We start from the raw sequence: 19864 nt of genomic DNA on the forward strand, positions 1-19864 counted from the left end.
GATAAATAATTGGAGAGTCAGTGGAGCAGGGGGACTGGATGCTGGGGCCCCCACAACCCGTGTAAGTGTTGTAACCACCAGACTATAGAGTGTCTTTCATCACAGCTGAGAACCCCAAGCAGAGACAAGCGCCTTCCTCCAGCCTGGACTTGAGTGCTGAGTTTGTGGATCACTTTCCCAGGAACCTGTCGTTCTTTGTTCTTTGCACCAGGAGCCTGGGCACCTAACTCAGCCTGTCTGAATCCCAGTGATTTTATAGGGGTCTAAAATTTTATAGGCACCATGACTCTCAGTAACTCAACACCTGAGTTCTGCTGTGAACCTCATCCCATGTGTCTGGTCGGAGCTCACTGACTGAAATGGAGTTTCTCCTGGCTGACACTAGTGGACATGAGCAGAGGAGCTCAGGTATTGCCACTGTCTACCAGAGCAGGGTCCATCTAGCTCTCTGTCCTGACTCTGACAGTGTCCAACATGACATGAGTCACAAGGAAGGGCACAAAACCCCATAATAAAAAATTACAAATAAACCTTTCCCAGGGAAATAGTTTTCGTATGGGCTAATGCAGGCAGGTTTATACCTTTTGCATTCTCTTTTAATCCATGGATGTTTGCATAATATCCAACACTTCCTACAATCCTATTGTGACCGGCCATGGTAATCCCTGCAACAATGAGTTCCACAAGTCACTTGTGTGTTCAGCAAAATAATCCCACCTGTTTTAAATGTGCTGCTTTTTAATTCATTGAGTTACCCTGTGGTCATAAACTAGGCCTGCTGGTTCATGCTAATCAAGACAAAGGTGCAAGTTCTTACTGATCAATGTTTTAAATTTTTTTATATATATTTTACTGAAATAGAATGGATTTCTCTAGATTTCCACTCTCTGTAACTGAGAGGAGATGTGGCAGAACAGGCCACCTTCAGTGGGGAGTGGAAAGGGGACCTAACTGGTATCACTTAGACTTCCTCTTGCCTGTCAACATGTGCATTACATGAGATACAGACTCCCTTGTACTCATTGGACAGATTCAGCTTTGACCTGCTACACTGGTCATGTAATTGCAGATCCTCACAAGGACTTGGGCACCTAACTCCCATCAATATTCCAGCTGCCCAGCAAACAAAAGTGTCTGGAAAATCTTTGTTTTTTCCTGTTTTGCAAAGGGAAGGGAAATAAAATAGACAAACTGAGGAGGGTAGAATCATTGAATATCAGGGTTGGAAGAGATCTCAGGAGGTCATCTAGTCCAAAACCCTGCTCAAAGCAGGACCAATTCCCAACTAAATCATCCCAGCCAGGGCTTTGTCAAGCAGGGCCTAAAAAACCTCTAAGGAAGGAGATTCCACCACCTCCCTAGGTAACCCATTCCAGTGCTTCACCACTCTCCGAGTGAAAAAGTTTTTCCTAATATCCAACCTAGACCTCTCCCACTGAAACTTGAGACCATTACTCCTTGTTCTGTCATCAGGTACCACTGAGAACAGTCTAGATCCATCCTCTTCAGAACCCCCTTTCAGGTAGTTGAAAGCAGCTATCAAATCCCCCCCTCATTCTTCTCTTCTGCAGACTAAACAATCCCAGTTCCCTCAGCCTCTCCTTATAAGACATGTGCTCCAGCCCCCTAATCATTTTTGTTGCCCTCCGCTGGACTCTTTCCAATTTTTCCACCGCCTTCTTGTAGTGTGACGAATAGAGGGGAATGATCACGTCCCTCGATCTGCTGGCATTGCCCCTACTTATGCAGCCCAAAATGTAGGGAAGATGGGGACAAGAACTCATCTGTAGAGCATCTTCTTATGGCCAGGTGTGAGCATAATGTCTCTTTCCCCATCTGGAGCCCCCAGCGGATGGTCACCTTGGTGGACCACCTTTCTCAGGGCTCAGCCTTTGGGTTAGGTCATAATTTAAATCCCCCCATTCCAGTGTACCAGGGTCCCAGAAAAAAAGTCTAGTGTCCTTATATCAGGTCTCTGGCAACAACTCTAGTCCTAGGGAGCTTGAGCAACTTTACCACATGGCTTCCAGTCATCCTTGGCCCTTTTCAAGGAATTCATGCCCTTCTCCTGTGGCTGGTAGGGGAACCCTGGCCCACACACTGCACCGGTTTGCAGCCTAGGGGCCCTATAACCAACAATCACGGTCTGATCCTTTCACAGGCCTTCTTCTTCCAAACCTCTCTAGGTTCAGCCTTCTTTCAGGGGCAGGCTCTCCCCTGGAATCCCTTAACAAAAATCCCAAGACAAAAGGATGAACTGAAGCCGATTTCTACCCTCCTCAGGCTTGGCCTCTCATCCTTCCCTGCTGCTTTGTTCCTCTGCTGAGCAGCTCCCAGGGCTCTTTCCCTGATTCTCCAAATCCTGCCCTTTGTTCAGGGCTTAGTACTGGAGCCAGCTTTGTTCCAGTAGTTGCTATCTCTCACTGCCTCTTGCCAGATTTCCAATCTCAGGAGACCATCCCTGGGGCCAAATCTCTTCCATATCTCTCCACTCCCTAACTCAGAGAGAGGTGCTTCTTGCAGCCCCCTTCTTCGCTGAAACTCCTGCCTTCATGGAGCTCACCTAGCACCTTCCTCAGCTGGCACTCACCTTCAGTTAAGTCTGGTTCTCTCTTCACATGCAGCCAGGTAACATAATTGGCCCAAGTTAACCCTTTCAGGACCTTTTTGGGCTACATAGTCAATCACACCAGTGTAGATAGATAGATAGATAGATAGATAGATAGATAGATAGATAGATAGATAGATAGGCTATCCCAATACAATCTATCTATCTTTCTGGCTAGCTAGCTAGCTAAGCTTTCTTAAAAGCATGAGATGGGCTTAAAATCATGAAATTGTTAAGAAAACACTAAATGCCTGGTTATTTGTATTTGTTTTCTGGTTTCTGCACCTTTACGGTACATTAGTGTCACATTTTCAGGTTTTTCTCTGAAACCTAAGGACTGGAAACTTACTTTTGAAAATATAAAGAACAGCTGCGATCCTCATCTAATCCTGATAACAGTCTTCAAATATGTTAAGGGCTTTATAAAGAGATTGGGATCAACTATTCTCAATGTCCATTGAAGAAAGGACAAGAAGTCATGGGCTTAATATGGCCCATGACTTCTATAAGGTTAGAAGGGACCACAAGGGTCATCTAGTCTAACCCCAGCCAAGATTCAGGATTTATTCTATCTAAACCATCCTGGACAGATGGCTACCCAGCCTCCTTTTGAAAATCTCCAGTGAAGGAGATTCCATGACCTCCCTAAGCAGTTTATTCCATTGTCCTACCATTCTTACAGTTAGGATTTTTTCCTGAGATTCAATCTAAATCTTTTGTGCTGTAGTTTTAACCCATTGCCTCTTATCCAGCCCTCTGTGGCAAGAGAGAACAACTTTGCTCCATCTTTTTTCATGGCAGCTGCTAGGGTTCCCTCCCCACTCTGAACTCTGGGTACAGATGTGGGGACCAGCCTGAAAGACCCCCTTAGTTTATATTCCAACAGCTTAGGTTAAAAACTTCCCCAAGGCAAAAATTCCTTTTCTTGTACTTGGACAGTATTGCTGCCACCACCAAGTGATTTAAACAAACATTTAGAGAGGGTCCAGTTGGAGCCCTACCTTCTCCAAATATCCCACCAAGCCCCTTCACCCCTTTTCCTAGGGAGGCTTGAGTATTATATACTAACCAAATAGGTAAACAAAATGAGCACAGACTAAATCCCTGGTTTTTAGGACACTGAAAATTAATCAGGTTCGTAAACAAAGAATTTTATTAAAAAAAATAATAAAAGAATCACACCTGCAAAATCAGGATGGAAGATACCTTTACAGGTTAAATAAAAAGATTTAAACCACAGAGGATTCCCCTCTGACTCTGCTTCTCAGTTACAAAACAGGAATAAAATTACCTCTTAGCATAGGGAAAATTCACAAGCTAAAACAAAAGCTAATCTAATGCATTTCCTTGCTATTACTTACAATTTCTGTAATTTTAGATGTATAATTTCAGGATCTTGTTAGGAGCTGGTTTTCCTATTTGGTCTCTCTCTTTGTCCCAAGAGGGAACCAACACAGAGAGCACAATAAAACCCTCCCCCAGACCATTTGAAAGTATCTTTTTTTCCACATTGTTCCTTCTGGTCAGGTGCCAACTAAGTTAAATGACCTGATTAACCCCTTACAGGTAAGGGGATTCTGTACCTCTGGCCAGGAAGGAGGTTATGTTACTGCATACATAAGGGTTGTTACCCTTCCCTTTATATTTATGACAGCAGCCTTTTAAGTATTTGAAGACTGATATCATGCCCCACTCAATCTCCTCTTTTCCAAACTAAACATACCCAGTTCCTTCAGCCTTTGCTCATAGGGATTGCATTCCATCCTGTACCTATTGGGTTTCTGGGAACTGGGAAGGCGGAAGCCCACCCATTGCTCATAGATCCCCCCTCCACCCCCCGCCTAAGGGGAGGATCTACAGGACCTCAGAACCCCACTGATTCTGGGGGACAACTAATAAAAGAACAGACACAGGAGTGAGGTCAAAGGGTCATAAGAAGGGAGCCTGATGGGAACACCGAGAAGAGAACCCCGGACAGCATCCAGTGCTCCTCGAAGGGGTCAAGGGCCTTCTATCGTGTAGCAGAGTGGATCCATGCTCCTGCCCTGAAGGGATTAAACACAGCCCTGGGAAGGGGCTGTGGCTGGAGAAAGCAGCCTTTAGGCTGGGCTGATTTGGGGAAGTGGCTGCAGCTGGGGCCATGACCCAAACTGAGCAACAAGACCTTATAAGAAGGCCAGGGAAGCCAGAAGCCAAGGGGAAGTCTCTGTCTGTTTGTAGATGGAGAAGGGCCTGGCTGCAGGGAGCTAGACACAAGATACCTGAGTGAAGCAGGGCTGGGGAAAGGCAGAGGAGCTGGGGAGCTCCAGCCTGGAAAGCCCCAGGCTGCAGTCTAGCATTCGGCTAATAGGTACTGGGGGTTGCAGAGGGCAGCCCAGGGGTAGACCAAGGCAGCAGGTCCAAACCTTCCTTGCCAGTGAAGAGTAGGTTGATACTGCAGTCTGCCCCAGGGCGTGGGGCTAGACAATGACTGGCAATAGCCATATACTGAAGCAAGGTGGGGATAGAGGGTAGGGGTTCCTGAGGAGGGGAGACCTTGAGAGAAAGGGGTTACTGCCAGGGGCAGTACCCCGTGTAAAAGGGCACTGGGGTCTAGAGAGGGACACGAGGGCCAGAGGACAGATGGATCACTGGCCTGCAGAGGGCACTCTGGAGCTGGAACCAAACTAATTCCAGAAGTCACCAGCAGGAGGCGCTGCAGGGGCGAGTCCACCCTTCTACACATCCCTTTGATCATCTTTGTTGCTCACCTCTGGAGCCTTTCCAGTTTCTGTATATCCTTTCTATATATTAGTGACCAAAATTAGTACTCCAGATGAGGTCTATCCAGCGCTGAGTACAGTGGTACTATCACCTCCTGTGACTTGCATACTATGCCTCTGTTAATTCAGCCTAAAATTGCATTTGCTTTCTTTGCAACAACATCACATTGCTGACTCATATTGAGGTTGTGATCCACCACAACTCCCACATCCTTCTCAGAAGTGCTGCTGCCAAGCCAGTTACCCCTTATTCTGTATTTGTGTATTTGGTTTTTCTTCCCTAAGTGCAGAACTTTACATTTGTCTTTGTTGAATTTCATTTTGTTGTCTATAGCCCAGTGCTCCAATTTATGAAGATCCCTTTGAATGTTAGCTCTATCCCCCAAAGTGTTGGCAACCCCTCAGCTTTGTGTCATCTGAAAACTAGATAAATATATTCTCTAGTTCTACATCCAGGTCATTAATTAAGATGTTAAACAACATTTAACACAGAACAGATCCCTGTGGAACCCCACTTGAGAACTCCCTCCAATCTACAACATTCCATTAATAGTTACTCTTTTTTTTGAGGTTCTTTAACCAATTATATATCTGCTTAATGATAGTTCTACCAAGTCTGCATTTCTCCAGCTTACTTATCTGAATGTCATGTAGGACTGTGTCAAAACCCTTGCTGATGTCCAGCTATATCATGTCCACTGCATTCCCCCTATCCACCAAATCAGTTACTCTTCCAAAGAAGGAAATCAAGCTGGTTTGGCATGATTTCTTCTTGGTAAATCCATGCAGGCTGTTAGTGATCACCTCTTTGTCTTCCAGGTATTTGTAAATTTAATGTTTTAGACATTGTTCTAGTAGGTTCTCAAGTTCTGTGGCTCTCCCTTTCCCCTCTTTTTAAAGATGAGCTTGTCTCCAGCCTTCCAGGACCTCTCCTATCATCCATGAGTTCATAAATATTATTGCCAGTGACTCCGAGATTTCTTCAGCTAATTCCTTCAGTACCATTGGGTAAATAGCATCAGGCCCTGATGATTTGAATTCATTCAAACTGGTCAGAAAATCTTTGATGTGTTTTTTACTTATGCAGATTTCCATCCTTCCCCTTTATTGTCTATGTTGCTAGTCATCTGGTCATAGTTTTTTTTTAGTGTGTGTGTCTGGGGGTGGGGAACTAGGAAAAACTTTCTAATTCTCAGGGTAGTTACACTCTGGAATAGGCTTCTATGGGACATGGTAGAATCCTCAATTGAAGATTTTAGGAGCAGCTTGGGCAAACAAATGTCAGGGATGGTCTATATTCACTTGGTCCTGCCTCAGCACAGGAAATTGGACTTAGTGACATCTTGAGATCCCTTTCAGCCCCTCATTTCTGTGATTCTACGTAAACCTCAGGAGTTGGCCATGTTGTTCCCCTGCCTCTTTCGGTACCTGGATTCTATGGTTCTGGGAGCAGTCAAATTGTAAAAGCAGAACCATTGTTTCCCTATATTTGGCACTTATGCACCTATTTTATTCCTAGATAAAATAAAGGACTTCAGAGACACGTTTACCACCTTTACTTCATCCTACTCAGAAGACAATGTCAAAGTACTCCTCAAAAAAGCCAAGATGAATGTATCCAACAACAAGGATAGGATTCTGAAGGAGATCCAGCAGATTGTGTCCTCTCCCAAGGAGTTTTAAAACCACATTTCTGTTTGGTTACTGATCATGAAGATCAGAAATTCTGTGCCTGGCTCTGACTTACATTTCCCGAGAGGCTGTTCACTGTGACCACTTAGAACCTAAGTGCAGCAGGGAGGAGTTAGTTTCACTGTGTTGGGGTTTGTCTACATTACCCACTGGATCCATGGGTAGCAATTAATCCAGTGGGGGGGTCGATTTATTGTGTCTAGTCTCGAAGCGATAAATCAACTGCCGAATGCTTTCCTGTCGACTCCGGTACTCTACCAGGGCAAGAGGCACAGTCGGAGTCAACGACAGACTGTCAGCCATCAACTTACCACAGTGAAGACACCATGACAAATAGATCTAAGTACGCCAACTTCAGCTACGTTATTCACGTAGCTGAAGTTGCATAACTTAGATCGACCCCCTCCCTAGTATGGACCAGGCCTTCAATTCACAAAGGGATTTAGGCACCTAAATGCCCCTGTAGGTGCCTGATTCCTAGATTTCATCATCCCTGAGATTCACAAAACTCTTGCTCAACTGCCGCAGAACCCTGTAGTGTCTATACTCTCTCAGCACCTAGTTGTTTCAGTGACATTTCCCTGTGTGTCCATGTTTCAGCCTTGGGGCATGTGCACTGCAGCTGCCATCTTTTGTCCAAAACATGGGTGTTAACTGAGATAAGACATCTACAGGATTCAGCAACATCTGAGTGGGGGTCTGGTGACCCCTAGTGGGGCCTGATGCTGGACTTCTGGTGTGTAATATAGCAGCTAGGAGCCAACTCCTTTTGTGAATGTAGCCCTGGCTACAGGATGATGAATTTGGCTAAATGTTCCTAGAAAGATAGATAGAAAGCTAGATAGTGATGCTTATTAGACACATAAGTAGATATACAGTAGATAATGACGTAGCTAGATAGATTTATATACAATAGCTTGTGATGATAGATAATTCATATACAATAGGTTATGATAGATAGAATTTGAAGACACATCCATACATGTTGGTTTGCCAGTGCTCACATGGCACCATTCTAGGTTGACCAGACATCCCAATATTATTGGGACTATTCCAATATTAGGGACTTTGTCTTATATACAGAACTATACCCCCTCCCCACCAAAAAAAAATGTTCCAATTTTTCACACTTGCTATCTGGTCACTCTACACAGTATCACACAGAACTTACACTGTGCAGAATGATATTACAGCTTCCTGGCACACAAATGTGTCTGCAAGTTTTCTTTGTCAGTTCTGCTAGTTTAGAAAAGGAATGGAAGTAAGAAAGGAATTTTCTCCTGAGCTGTGATCCATGATACAATCTCATTTACACCTCTGATAAGAGTGGAGTAACTTTACTGAAGCTGATGATGTTACTTCACTTTTACACGGACGTTAAAATATGGCCCGTTATTTATAATGGTGAATTTCTTATTGCTTCTTAATTTCCAAATGTTTCTTGTGCTGTGTGTGACAATACATTTTACAACCCTCTTTCCTTCTGTGATGAATATTACATAAACAAACAATAATTTCCCATCATTTTTCATCTCGTGTGCCTCAGTACTAGAAATAGCCTGGCTTTGTTTCACCATTCTGATTGTTCCACAGTAAGTGAGAGTGCAAAGGACTAAATTCACAAAGGGACGTAAGATATGTCAGCACTTACAATGCTACGGCAGCACAGCTGTAGCTCTTTAGTGTGGATGCTCACTGCAGTGGTGGGAGGGGTTCTGTAGGTAATTCCCCCACCCGCACCCCGAGGCAGTAGCTACGTCACTGGAGGAATTCTTCTGTTGACCTATAGCTGTTTGCACTAGGGGTTAGCTTGGCTACACCTGAGAGTCATAGTGCTGCCGATGTATGTTTTCAGTGTAGACCACCCATTAGGCGCTGAGCATCCCCACTCCTAACTCTTAGGTGCCTAGAAAATCATTGAGTTCCACAAAGCCTGAGTGAGGTGCTCAGGCTTCTATGCAATAAATGAGGAGGTATGGATGCCTAAGAATGGGATCCATAAAAGCCAGCCCTTGCTGGGAGGTGACCAAGCTAGCCCATGGGAGATGCCAAGGAAGGGGCTGTGTGCTAAGCCCTGCCCCTCTTGCCTCTTTGTGAGAAAAAATTACTTGCCTGAGTAAGGGCCAGCTTTGGATTCTCTTGCTCACACTGAGTTGTACTTTACACCGTAAGTCATTTCAATGCACTCTATGTAGAGCAGCATGCTGCTCAATGACAGCAAGGGGATCAGATGTCTGTTGGAACTGTAACAAACAAACAAGGGTCCAGCACTCATGCAGCTGTTGAAAGAGGTGGACACTTCTTTTTTATTACTCCCCTCACTCCCCGCCCCAGATATGCTATGTCTATGTAGCATTGTCTGCCTTTGTATTGTCTCACCTGGCTGCTTCGAAACGTTGTAAAATTGTGTAATCCCATAGTTCTACAGGAGTAGAGCCCTTTGCCTGACCCAAACCTGATGGGACACGACTACAGGTATTGGATTCGGGATGCTTTGGGTACAGTACCCAAGGATAAGTGTCAGGTTTGGGTTGGGGATGAAAATCACACTCATGAGATCTGCACCTCCTCCAGTCCTGCTCAGTATTGGGGAGAGGGGTGCCAGGACGTGGGGTCTGGAGCTGGGTTGGGTGGCAAAAGGGTGGCCTGGCAGGGCCATGTCATTTTGGACAAGGGTAAGAGAGCTGTTTCTCCTCCAGGAAACAAAATGCTATTGGTTATGTAAAAGTAGCTGCAGACACAGGCAGGGAGTCAGGCTGCTGGTTTTGTTGGGCAGGGTGCAGGAGCAGCTTCCCTGACCATGCTGCTCACTCAGTCTATCATGTGTCTCTGAGGCTAAGGTGGGGCGATCATCCCTCTCACCTCCTCCACATCCACTGCCCAACCTCCCTCTGCACCCCAGACTCCTCAGCACACACCCACAGTCCCAAACTGCAGTGCACCATTCAAGGCAACCTGAACCCGTTATTAGGACAGTGCCTTTTAAGTGCCTATCTGCAGTCACCAAGGCTGGTGACTGCAGATAGGAGGGCTGACAGGTGGCAAACTGCTTTGGGAGTGTTTGAAAATCTAAGCTGCTGGAGCTCAGAAGCTGCAGGGATACAGACTGTTCCTCCCAGAGCAAGAAGTGGGATCTCTGGATAAGTTAATCCAACTCAACTTCAAGTAAAGCAGCTGAATATTGGCTGTTTGCTTTGGGAACAAAACCCCATTGTTGTGGTGTGCTTTGATTCCTACTGTTGAGATTAAATGATACTTGCTTTCAAAAAGTCTGGTTTGGGGGCAATATGTTCACGCCTGGTCACAGCTCCCTGTCATAAACAGATAGCTAAGGGTTAATGTTCTTTTACCTGTAAAGGGTTTAAAAAAAGGGAACCTGAAACACCTGACCAGAGGACCAATCAGGAAACAAGACTTTTTCAAATCTGGGTGGATGGAAGTTTTGGGTGTGAGTTCTTTGTCCTTTGTCTTGTGTCTGGCCCTCTTGGCTCTGAGAGTGATCTTTCTGTCTCCTGGCTTTCTAATCTTCTGTTTCCAAGTTGTAAGTACAAGGATAGTAAGACGATAGGTTTATATTGGTTTTTTTGTATTTACATGTGTGTAGTTGCTGGAGTGTATTCTTTTTGGATAAGGCTGTTTATTCATTTTTCTTTTAAGCAATTGACCCTGTATATTGTCACCTGGATACAGAGACTATGTTTAATGTCTTTTTCTTTCCTTTTTATATAAAGCTTTCTTTTTAAGACCTGTTGGAGTTTTTCTTTAGTGGGGACTCCAGGGAATTGAGTCTGCAGCTCACCAGGGAATTGGCGGGAGGAAGAAGTCAGGGGGAAAATCTCTTTGTGTTAGATTTACTAAGCCTGACTTTGCATACCCTCTGGGTGAGGGGTGGGGAGAGAGATTAGCTCTCTTGGTACTTGTGTTTCCAGGACTGGAAGCAGGGAATCTCTTAGGGTCATCCAGGGAGGGGACTGGGAGGAAGTAACCAGGAAACAAGGGGAGGGGGTTATTTCCCTTTGTTGTAGGACTCAAGGCATCTGAGTCTGGGGGTCCCCCAGGAAAGGTATTGGGGAGACCACAGTGAGCTAGGCACTGTATAATTCCTGGCTGGTGGCAGCTTTACCAGGTCCAAGCTGGTAACTAAGCTTGGAGGTTTTCATGCTAACACCCATATTTTGGACGCTAAGGTCCAGATCTGGGAAAAATGTTATGACACTCCCCATGAGAAATTTTGCAAAAAGTTGAACCTGGCTGAGCCTGCTGGCAAACTGGGGACTGGGTCTAAGGGCTGGGAGAATTTACCCAAATAATGGGAGTTGCAGTGCCTCCTGGGAGTTGTAGTTTGTTCCAAGTGTCCCCATTCTCCCCTAGAGGCTGGGCTTCCTCATCCATCCCTCATAATGCATCCTGGTCTCATCTCTCCAGGAAGTTTTTGGAGAGTGTTGGGGACAACTTCCTGGTACAAGTGCTGGAGCAACCAACTAGGGGCCATGCTCCTCTTGACCTGCTGCTTACAAACAGGGAAGAATTGGTAGGGGAAATAGAAGTGGGTGGCAATCTAGGCAGCAATGACCAATGAAATGGTTGAGTTCAGGATCCTCACAAAAGGAAGAAAGGAGAGTAGCAAAATATGGGACTTGGATTTAGACTCCCTTAGGGAACTAATGGACAGGATCCCCTAGGAAGCTAATATGAGGGGGCAAGGAGTCCAGGAGAGCTGGCTGTATTTTAAAGAAGCCTTATTAAGAGTGCAGGAACAAACCATCCCGAAGTGCTGAAAGAATAGCATATATGGCAGGTGACCAGCTTGGCTTAACAATGAAATCTTTGGTGAGCTTACACTTAAAAGGAATCTTAAAAAAAGTGGAAATTTGGACAGATGACTAGGAAGAAGTATAAAAATATTGCTAGAGCATGAAGGGGTGTAATCAGGAAGGCCAAAGCACAATTGGAGTTGCAGCTAGCAAGAGATTTGAAGGGTAACAAGAAGGGTTTCTATAGGTATGTTAGGAACAAGAAGGAGGTCAGGGAAAGTGGGGGACCCTTACTAAATGGGGGAGGCAACCTAGTGACACGGTGTGGAAAAATCTGAAGTAGTCAGTGCTTCACAAACTGCTGCACTGGGCAACACAATATGGGGAGAAGAGAGCAACCCTCAGTGGTGAAAGAACAGATTAAAGACTATTTAGAAAAGTTAGACATGCACAAGTCCATGGGTCCAGATCTCATGCATCCAAGGGTGCTCTTGTGATTGCACAGCCATTGGCCATTATCTTTGAAAATTAGTGGCTATAAGGGAGGTCCCAGATGATTTGAAAAAGGCAAATATATTGCCTATATTTTAGAAAGGGAAGAAAGAGAACCTGGGGAACTACAGAGCGGTCAGCCTTACTTCAGTCCCAAGCAAAATCATGGAGCCGGTCGTCAAGGAATCCATTTTGAAGCACTTGGAGGAGAAGAAGGTGATCAGGAAGAGTCAGCATGGATTCACCAAGGGCAAGTCATCCCTGACCAAGCTGATTGCCTTCTATGATGATATTAGGGTTCCCTCCCCACTCTGAGGTACTGTAGACATGCAGACTCACCCCTGGGGCACCTCCAACTGGTTGTCCTTGGGAATTAGCTCATTGCCAGTCAGAAGCACCCTCTGCAGGCCAGTGATCCACCTGTCCTCTTGGCCCCTGTGTCCCTCCCTGGACCCTGGTGCCCTTTTAACTGGGGTGCTGCCCCCAGGGAACCCCCCAACCCACTATCCCCACTTTGCCTCTGTTTTTACTACCGCCCAATTTCCATCTAGCCCCCATTCACTGGGGCAGACTGCAATATCAGCCCCTCATCATAGGCAAAGGAGTTTGGTTTTGGACCTGCTGCCTTTGCCTACCCGTGGGCTATCCTCTGCAACCCCCAGTACCTGTTGTCTTATACTAGGCTGCAGCCTGGGGATTTCCAGGCTAGAGCTCCCAGCCCTGCTTCACTCAGGTACCCTGTCTCTAACTCCCTACAACCAGACCCTTCTCTCTCTACAGGCAAAGAGAGACTGCTCCTGGCTTCCCTGGCCGCCTTATACAGGCCAGTCGTGGCCTGATTGGGCTGTGGCCCAGCTGCGGCCACTTCCCCAATCAGCCCAGCTTATAGAGCTGCAGTTTTCAAGCCCTCTCAGGCTGCTTTTTAAACCCTTCAGGACAGGAACAGATAACCACTCTGCTACAGGTGCAAATGTGGGGACCCTCATGAAAGACCCCCTAAGCTTATATTCCACCAGCTTAGGTTAAAAACTTCCCTAAGGCATAAATTCCTTCCTTGTCCTTGGATGGTATTGCTGCCACCACCAAGTGATTTAAACAAATATTCAGGGAGGGGCCACTTGGAGCCCTATCCCCCTCCCAAATATCCCCCCAAACCCCTTCACCCCTTTTCCTGGGAAGTCTTGAAAATAATCTACCAACCAAATAGATTAACAAGGTGAGCACAGACCAGACCCTTGGATTTTTAGGACACTAAAAACCAATGAGATTCTTAAAAGAAGAACTTTATTATAAAGAAAAAAGTAAAAGAAGCACATCTCTAAAATCAGGATGGAAGGTAATTTTACAGGGTAATAAAAAGACTTAAAACACAGAGCATTCCCCTCTGACTCTGCTTCCCAGTTACAAAGCAGGAATAATATTACCTCCAGCATAGATGTATCATTTTAATAGGAGCTGGATTATCCGCTTGGTCTCCCTCTTTGTCTCAAGAGGGAACAAAACAAAGAGCACTAACAACCCCCGCCCCCATATTTGAAAGTATCTTTTTTCCCCATTGGTCCTTCTGGTCAGGTGCAAGCTAGGCAAATTGAACTGATTAACCCCATACAGGTAAGTGATTCTGTACCTCTGGTCAGTAGGGATTTGATGTTACTGCATACATAAAGGCAGGGCCGGTGCAAGGAAGTTTCGTGCCCTAGGCAAAACTTCCACCTTGCGCCCCCCCAAGCCCTGCAGCAGCTCCCCGCCGCCCCCACCCTGAAGTGTGCCGCCTGCCCCCGTGGCAGCTCCCCGTGGCAGCTCCCCACCCCCTGGCCTGAGGAGCCCTACGGTACCTCCCCACCCCAGCTCACCTCTGCTCTGCATCCTCTCCAAGCAGGACTGTGCAGTGGAACCCCTGGTCTGGCGGCTGCTGGCAGTGGCGTGCTGATCCAGGGGACCTCCCTGGGTTGCCAGCGGCGTGCTAGGGCAGCCCAGAGGATTCTGGGGGCCTGGGGTCTTCGGCGGCTGGGGGCCCCCGCTTTGGCAGTAATTCGGCGGCAGGGGGCCCTTCCTCTCCTGTACCTGCCACCGAAGTGTCCCGGAGACCCGCCGAGGGGCCCCTCCACCGCTGAATTACCACCGAAGCGGGACCAGCTGCCGAAGTGCAGTTGGGTCTTCAGCGGTAATTCTGTGGCGGAGGGCCCCCGCTGCGGGTCTTTGGAGCACTTCGGTGACTGGTCCCAGAGCGGAAGGGCCCCCCACCACCGAATTACCACTGAAGACCGGGCTGCATGTCCGCAGCGGGTCCCACTTCGGCGGTAATTCACCGGTGGAGGGTCCTTCTGCCCCGGAGCGGAAGGACCCCCCGCCAGTGAGGATCGGGAGCAGAAGAAGCTCCAGGGGCCCGGGCCCCATGAGAGTTTTCCGGGGCTCCTGGAGCGAGTCAAGGACCCCGCTCCAGGGGCCTCAAAAAACTCTCGTGGGGGCCTCTGCGGGGTCTGGGGCAAATTGCCCCTCTTGCCTCCCTCTCTGGGCGGCCCTGCTGGCGCGCTGACCCAGAGGAAGCCCTGGGCTGCTGGCAATGGCGCCATGACCCGGGGAACCCCCTGGGCCACCGGCTGCCGCGGCGGAGCCCTGACCTGGGAAACCCCCTGGGCTGCCGGCTGCCACGGCAGCGCCCTGACCTGGGGGACCCCTGGGCTGCTGGCTGCCACGGCAGCGCCCTGACCTGGGGGACCCCTGGGCTGCCGCGGTGGTGCCCTGGGCTGACCTGACCTGGGCTGCCAGCTGCCACGGTGGTGCCCTGACCCGTGGGACACCCTGGGCTGCCGGCTGTCGCCGGCAGCTCAAACTCCCTCTCTGTCCCAGCAGCAGCGACTGCTCAACCATTTAAAAAAAAAATTGGGTGGTGCTTTTTGGCACCCCCAAATCTCGGCGCCCTAGGCAACTGCCTAGTCTGCCTAAATGGTTGCACTGGCCCTGCCTAAAGGTTGTTACCCTTCTCTTTATATTTATGAAAGATAAGTTAACTGGCTCTATGGATATGTGAAAAGTAGTGGATGTGATATATCTTGACTTTAGCAAAGCTTTTGATACAGTCTCCCACAGTATTCTTGCCAGCAAGTTAAAGAAGTATAGACTGGATGAATGGACTATAATGTGGATAGAAAGCTGGCTAGATTTTTGGGCTCAACGGGTAGTGATCAATGGCTCGATGTCTAGTTGACAGCCGGTAACAAGTAGAGTGCCCCAGGGGTCAGTCCTGGGGCTGGTTTTGTTCAACATCTTTGTCAATGATCTGGATGACGGGATTAATTGCATCCTCAGCAATTTCACAGATGACACTAAGCTGATAGGAGAGATAGATATGCTGGAAGGTAGGGGTAGGGTCCATAGTGACTTAGACAAATTGGAGGATTGGGCCAAAAGAAACCCGATGAAGTTCAACAAGGACAAGTGCAGAGTCCTGCACTTAGGACTGAAGAATCCCAGGCACCACTACAGGCTGGGGCTGACTAGCTAAGCAGCAGTTCTGCAGACAAGTATCTGGGGATTACAGTGGGTGAGAAGCTGGACATGAATCAGCAATATGACCTTGTTGCCAAGAAGGCCAATGGCATATTGGGTTGTATTAGTAGGAGCATGGCCAGCAGATTGAGGGACGGGTTCATTCATCTCTATTCGGCATTGGTGAGACCTAATCTGATGTATTTTGGGCCCCACACTACAAGAAGGATGTGGACAAATTGGAGAGAGTCCAGGGGAGGACAACAGAATTGTTAGGGGGCTGGGTCACATGAATTACGAGGAGAGGCAGAGGGAACTGGGGTTCTTTAGTCTGCAGAAGAGAACAATGAGCGGGGATTTGATAGCAGCCTTCAATTACCTGAAGGCAGGTTCCACAGAGGATGGAGCTAGGCTGTTCTCAGTGGTGGCAGATGACAGAACAAGAAGCAATTTCTCAAGTTGCAGTGAGGGAGGTCTAGGTTGGACATTAGGAAACACTATTTCACTAGGAGGGTGGTGAAGCACTGAAAAGGATTACCTAGGGAAGTGGTGGAATCTCCATCCTTAGAGATTTTTAAGGTGTGGCTTGACAAAGTTTTGGCTGGGATGATTTAGTTGGTGTTGGTCCTGCTTTGAGCAGGGGATTGGACTAGATGACCTCCTGCGGTCATTTCCAATCCTAATTTTATATGATTCTATGATTCTGTGATCTTAGTGAGAGGTAGCTTTGCAATATGGAGTCCCTGTTCCTGCTGCATTATGGAAGATGTAGTCCAGATGGGGGATCCCAGCTTCTTGAGAATGGAGACATGAGGTGCAAACTACATATCCCAGGAGGCACTGCAACTCCAATTTTTGGGCAAAATCTCTCTTTTCAAGTTTTTTGGCTAAAAACTTTAAAATTTCCATTGAAAAAAAATGTTTTGGATCAATTCCACTAAGACCCCATTATGCCAATACAATGGGAGTGGAGTGAGAATCTCATCCATATGTGCTATGTTTGTTGCTGAAGAAATTATAGGTTAGTCACTCTGGGTTTTGCTGACATATGCCTCTGTTATTTTTTTCTCTTTACAGAGGTAACAAAAAGTGCCCTTCTGTCAAGTTCTGTTATCATGTTGGCAGATATACTGTAGTGTTATGAAAACTCATATGTCATCAGTTCAGGTGAAAAAGTATTATACACTAAGGGCCAGATTTTCAAAGGTATTTATATGCCTAAAGATGCAGAGACGTTCCTAGATGGATTTGCTAATGCTCTTAAAAAGGTTATGGGCCAGATTTTTGAAGGTATTTAGAGCCTAGTGGGATTTTCAAAAGCATCTTGTCACGTAAAATCTGTTGAAATCAATAAATTTAGGTACTGAGGTGTTGTAAAATCCCACTAGGTGCCTAACTGAGGCTATGTCTATGCTGCACACCTTAAAACGGTGCAGCGGTGCCGCTGCAACTGCATCATTGTAAGGTAAGCAGTGTAGCTGCCCCTGTCACTGGGAGAGTTCTCTCTCGGTGACAAAATAAGCCCTCCCTCCCATGAGGAGCGGTTGCTTCGTTGACGAAAGAGCAGCTTCCAAGAAAGTGCTGTCCGCACCGGCACTTTTCATCGTTAAAACTTTTGTCATTCAGGAGGATGTTTTGTTCACACCCCTGTGCGACAAAAGTTTTAATGACAAAAGTGCAATGTAGAGAAACACTCAATCTTTTGAAAATCACTTCTTAAATAAATATTGAATAAAGTTAAAAGGGATGGTAGAACAAGGACATATCTGGAGATCTGGGGAGAGACAATCTTTCTTTCTTTCTTTCCAGAGAACACATGGGACACATGCAATGGAAGAATGAAACATCCATCACCAAGTTCATTCTGCTGGGATTCAGGAACCTGGATGAAGTTCAGATTCTACATTTGTGCTGTTTCTAGTGATCTACATTGTGATCATGGCTGGGATCCTTCTCACTGTTGTGCTAGTTGTAGCTGATCAGCAGCTTCACACCCCCATGTACTTCTTTCTGGGGAACTTGTCCTTCCTGGACACCTGCTACACCTCAGTCATTGTCCCCAGGTTGCTGGCTGGATTCTTGGCAGAGGACAAGACAATGTCCTTCAGGGACTGCATCACACAGTTGTTCTTCTTCAGTGCTTTGGCTTGCATTGAGTGTTTCCTACTTGCAGTCATGGCTTATGACCATTATCTAGCCAGATGCAACCCACTCAGCGATAATGTTAACCTCAGGGTCTGCCTTCAGCTGGTATCTGCCTCCTGAATAACTGGTTTCTCAGTCAGTGCATTAGCAGTGGGGATGGTTCCCCAGCAAAGCTTCTGTGGCCTTAATGAAATTAATAATTTGTTCTGTGACATGGAGGAGCTGCTCAAATTGTCCTGCACAAAAAGCCCCATGGCGGAAATGATTATTCTGGTCTCCTGCTCCCTGGTATTCCTGGTCTCCTTCCTCTTCTTTGTTGTGTCTTACATTTTTATCCTCTCAGCCATCCTGCAAATTGCCTTCTCTGCCAGGAGGCAAAAGGACTTTTCCACTTGCTCCTCTCACCTGCTGGTGATGAGTCTGTAATTCAGGACTATCATTATCATGTATGTCAAGTAACCGAGGGGTAGCCGTGTTAGTCTGGATCTGTAAAAAGCAACAAAGAGTCCAGTGGCACCCTTCAGACTAATAGATGTATTGGACATAAGCTTTCGTGGGTGAATACCATATCATCATTGGCTGAGCGGTCCCTAGCCTTTCATAAAGCTCTGTCTCTCATGTATGCAATCATCACCCCAATGTTCAACCCCATCATCTACAGTCTGAGGAACAAAGAGGTGAAGGGAGCCTTAAGGAAAGCTGTGCTGCAGAACTTCGGCATATTTAGCCTGTCATTTTCAGAACAGCCTATGGAGGTTTAGCATCCAACTCCTATTGGCAGATTAGTGCCTAATTCCTTTAGGCCACTGTAAATAACCTAGCACAGAACTCAATATAATTTGGTTATATAAGTTATTTACATACTGTGATGCAAAGCCACACTGGCCAGGAAGAGGATAATGAGCTGCTGTGGGTTAAGTCACCTCTGTTTCACTCCATTGTGACTATTTAAATCCATGGCACATCCACACCTTGAATACTGTGTGCAGTTCTGGTCATTTCATTCTATAAAATCATGACTGGCGTGGAGAAAGTGAAAAAGGAAGTGTTACTTACCCCTTCACATAACACAAGAAAGGAGATTTAAAACAAGCAAACAAACAAACAAAAAGCATATCTTCACACAATACATAGTCAACCAGTGGACCTCATTGTCAGGGATGTTGTGAGAAGGCCAAAATTATAACTGGGCAGAAAAAAAACTAGATTAGTTGGGGGATGATAATGGAAAACAAGCATTACTGCTTTTTGAAAGCTTTACCACCATTAAGTGAAAGTGTGCAAGTGGAAAAATAACAAAAAGTGGTAAAGCAGCAGGTCATGATATGGAGCACAGCAGCAAGTGGTTAACCACAAAATTAGCACATGTCCAAAGTCTTAACTATAAAGATAAACAAGAGGCAGGGAACCAAAGCAGGAGAGAGGGGAGCGAGAGAGAAGACACTAATTGAGAACTGCTAGCAAGAGCTGTGGTCACAAATCATTCTCCCCCGATGACCTGCAGACAACTGGCCATCAGAAGCGGGAAGCTACCTATTCAGGATCACCTCTGATTGTATGTCACTGCGGTTCGAGGTGCTTCTTGCTAACTGCAATAGGGATTTTTGTGTTTTTGAACTGCTTGTGTCAGTCACTTATTGGACAAAGATGTCGTGTCCTCAGGGAATTCCTGAAATCACCCCAACACAGTGAAACCCTGGAAGGGTAACAGAGCATGGGGTCCATCAATGGCTATCAGCCAGGATGGTCAGAGATGCAAGCCCATGCTTTGAGTGTCCCTAAACTTCTGACTGCCAGAAGACTGGACAACGAGGGATGGTTCACTCAGTGATTATCTGTTCTGTTCATTCCCTCTGAAGCACTTGGCATTGGCCACTGTTGGAAGACAGGATACTGGGCTAGATGAACCATTGGTCTGACCT

General features: G+C 46.6%; 1 protein-coding gene and 1 pseudogene across 1 annotated transcript in view; both read left to right on the top strand.

The window, feature by feature from the left end:
* The window catches only part of LOC115638281 (cytosolic phospholipase A2 gamma-like), a 58693-nt gene extending 51309 nt beyond the window's left edge, over positions 1-7384 (top strand). Inside the window, 1 exon segment of the mRNA XM_030539867.1 lies at positions 6890-7384. Within this exon segment, the coding sequence (XP_030395727.1) occupies positions 6890-7053 (164 nt within the window). The 3' untranslated portion in view covers positions 7054-7384.
* Positions 7385-17622: 10238 nt separating this feature from the next.
* Positions 17623-18703, top strand: LOC115638084 (annotated as a pseudogene).
* Positions 18704-19864: the final 1161 nt, after the last annotated feature.

This window comes from Gopherus evgoodei, chromosome 21 (assembly GCF_007399415.2).
Source record: "Gopherus evgoodei ecotype Sinaloan lineage chromosome 21, rGopEvg1_v1.p, whole genome shotgun sequence".
Lineage (NCBI taxonomy): Eukaryota > Metazoa > Chordata > Testudines > Testudinidae > Gopherus > Gopherus evgoodei.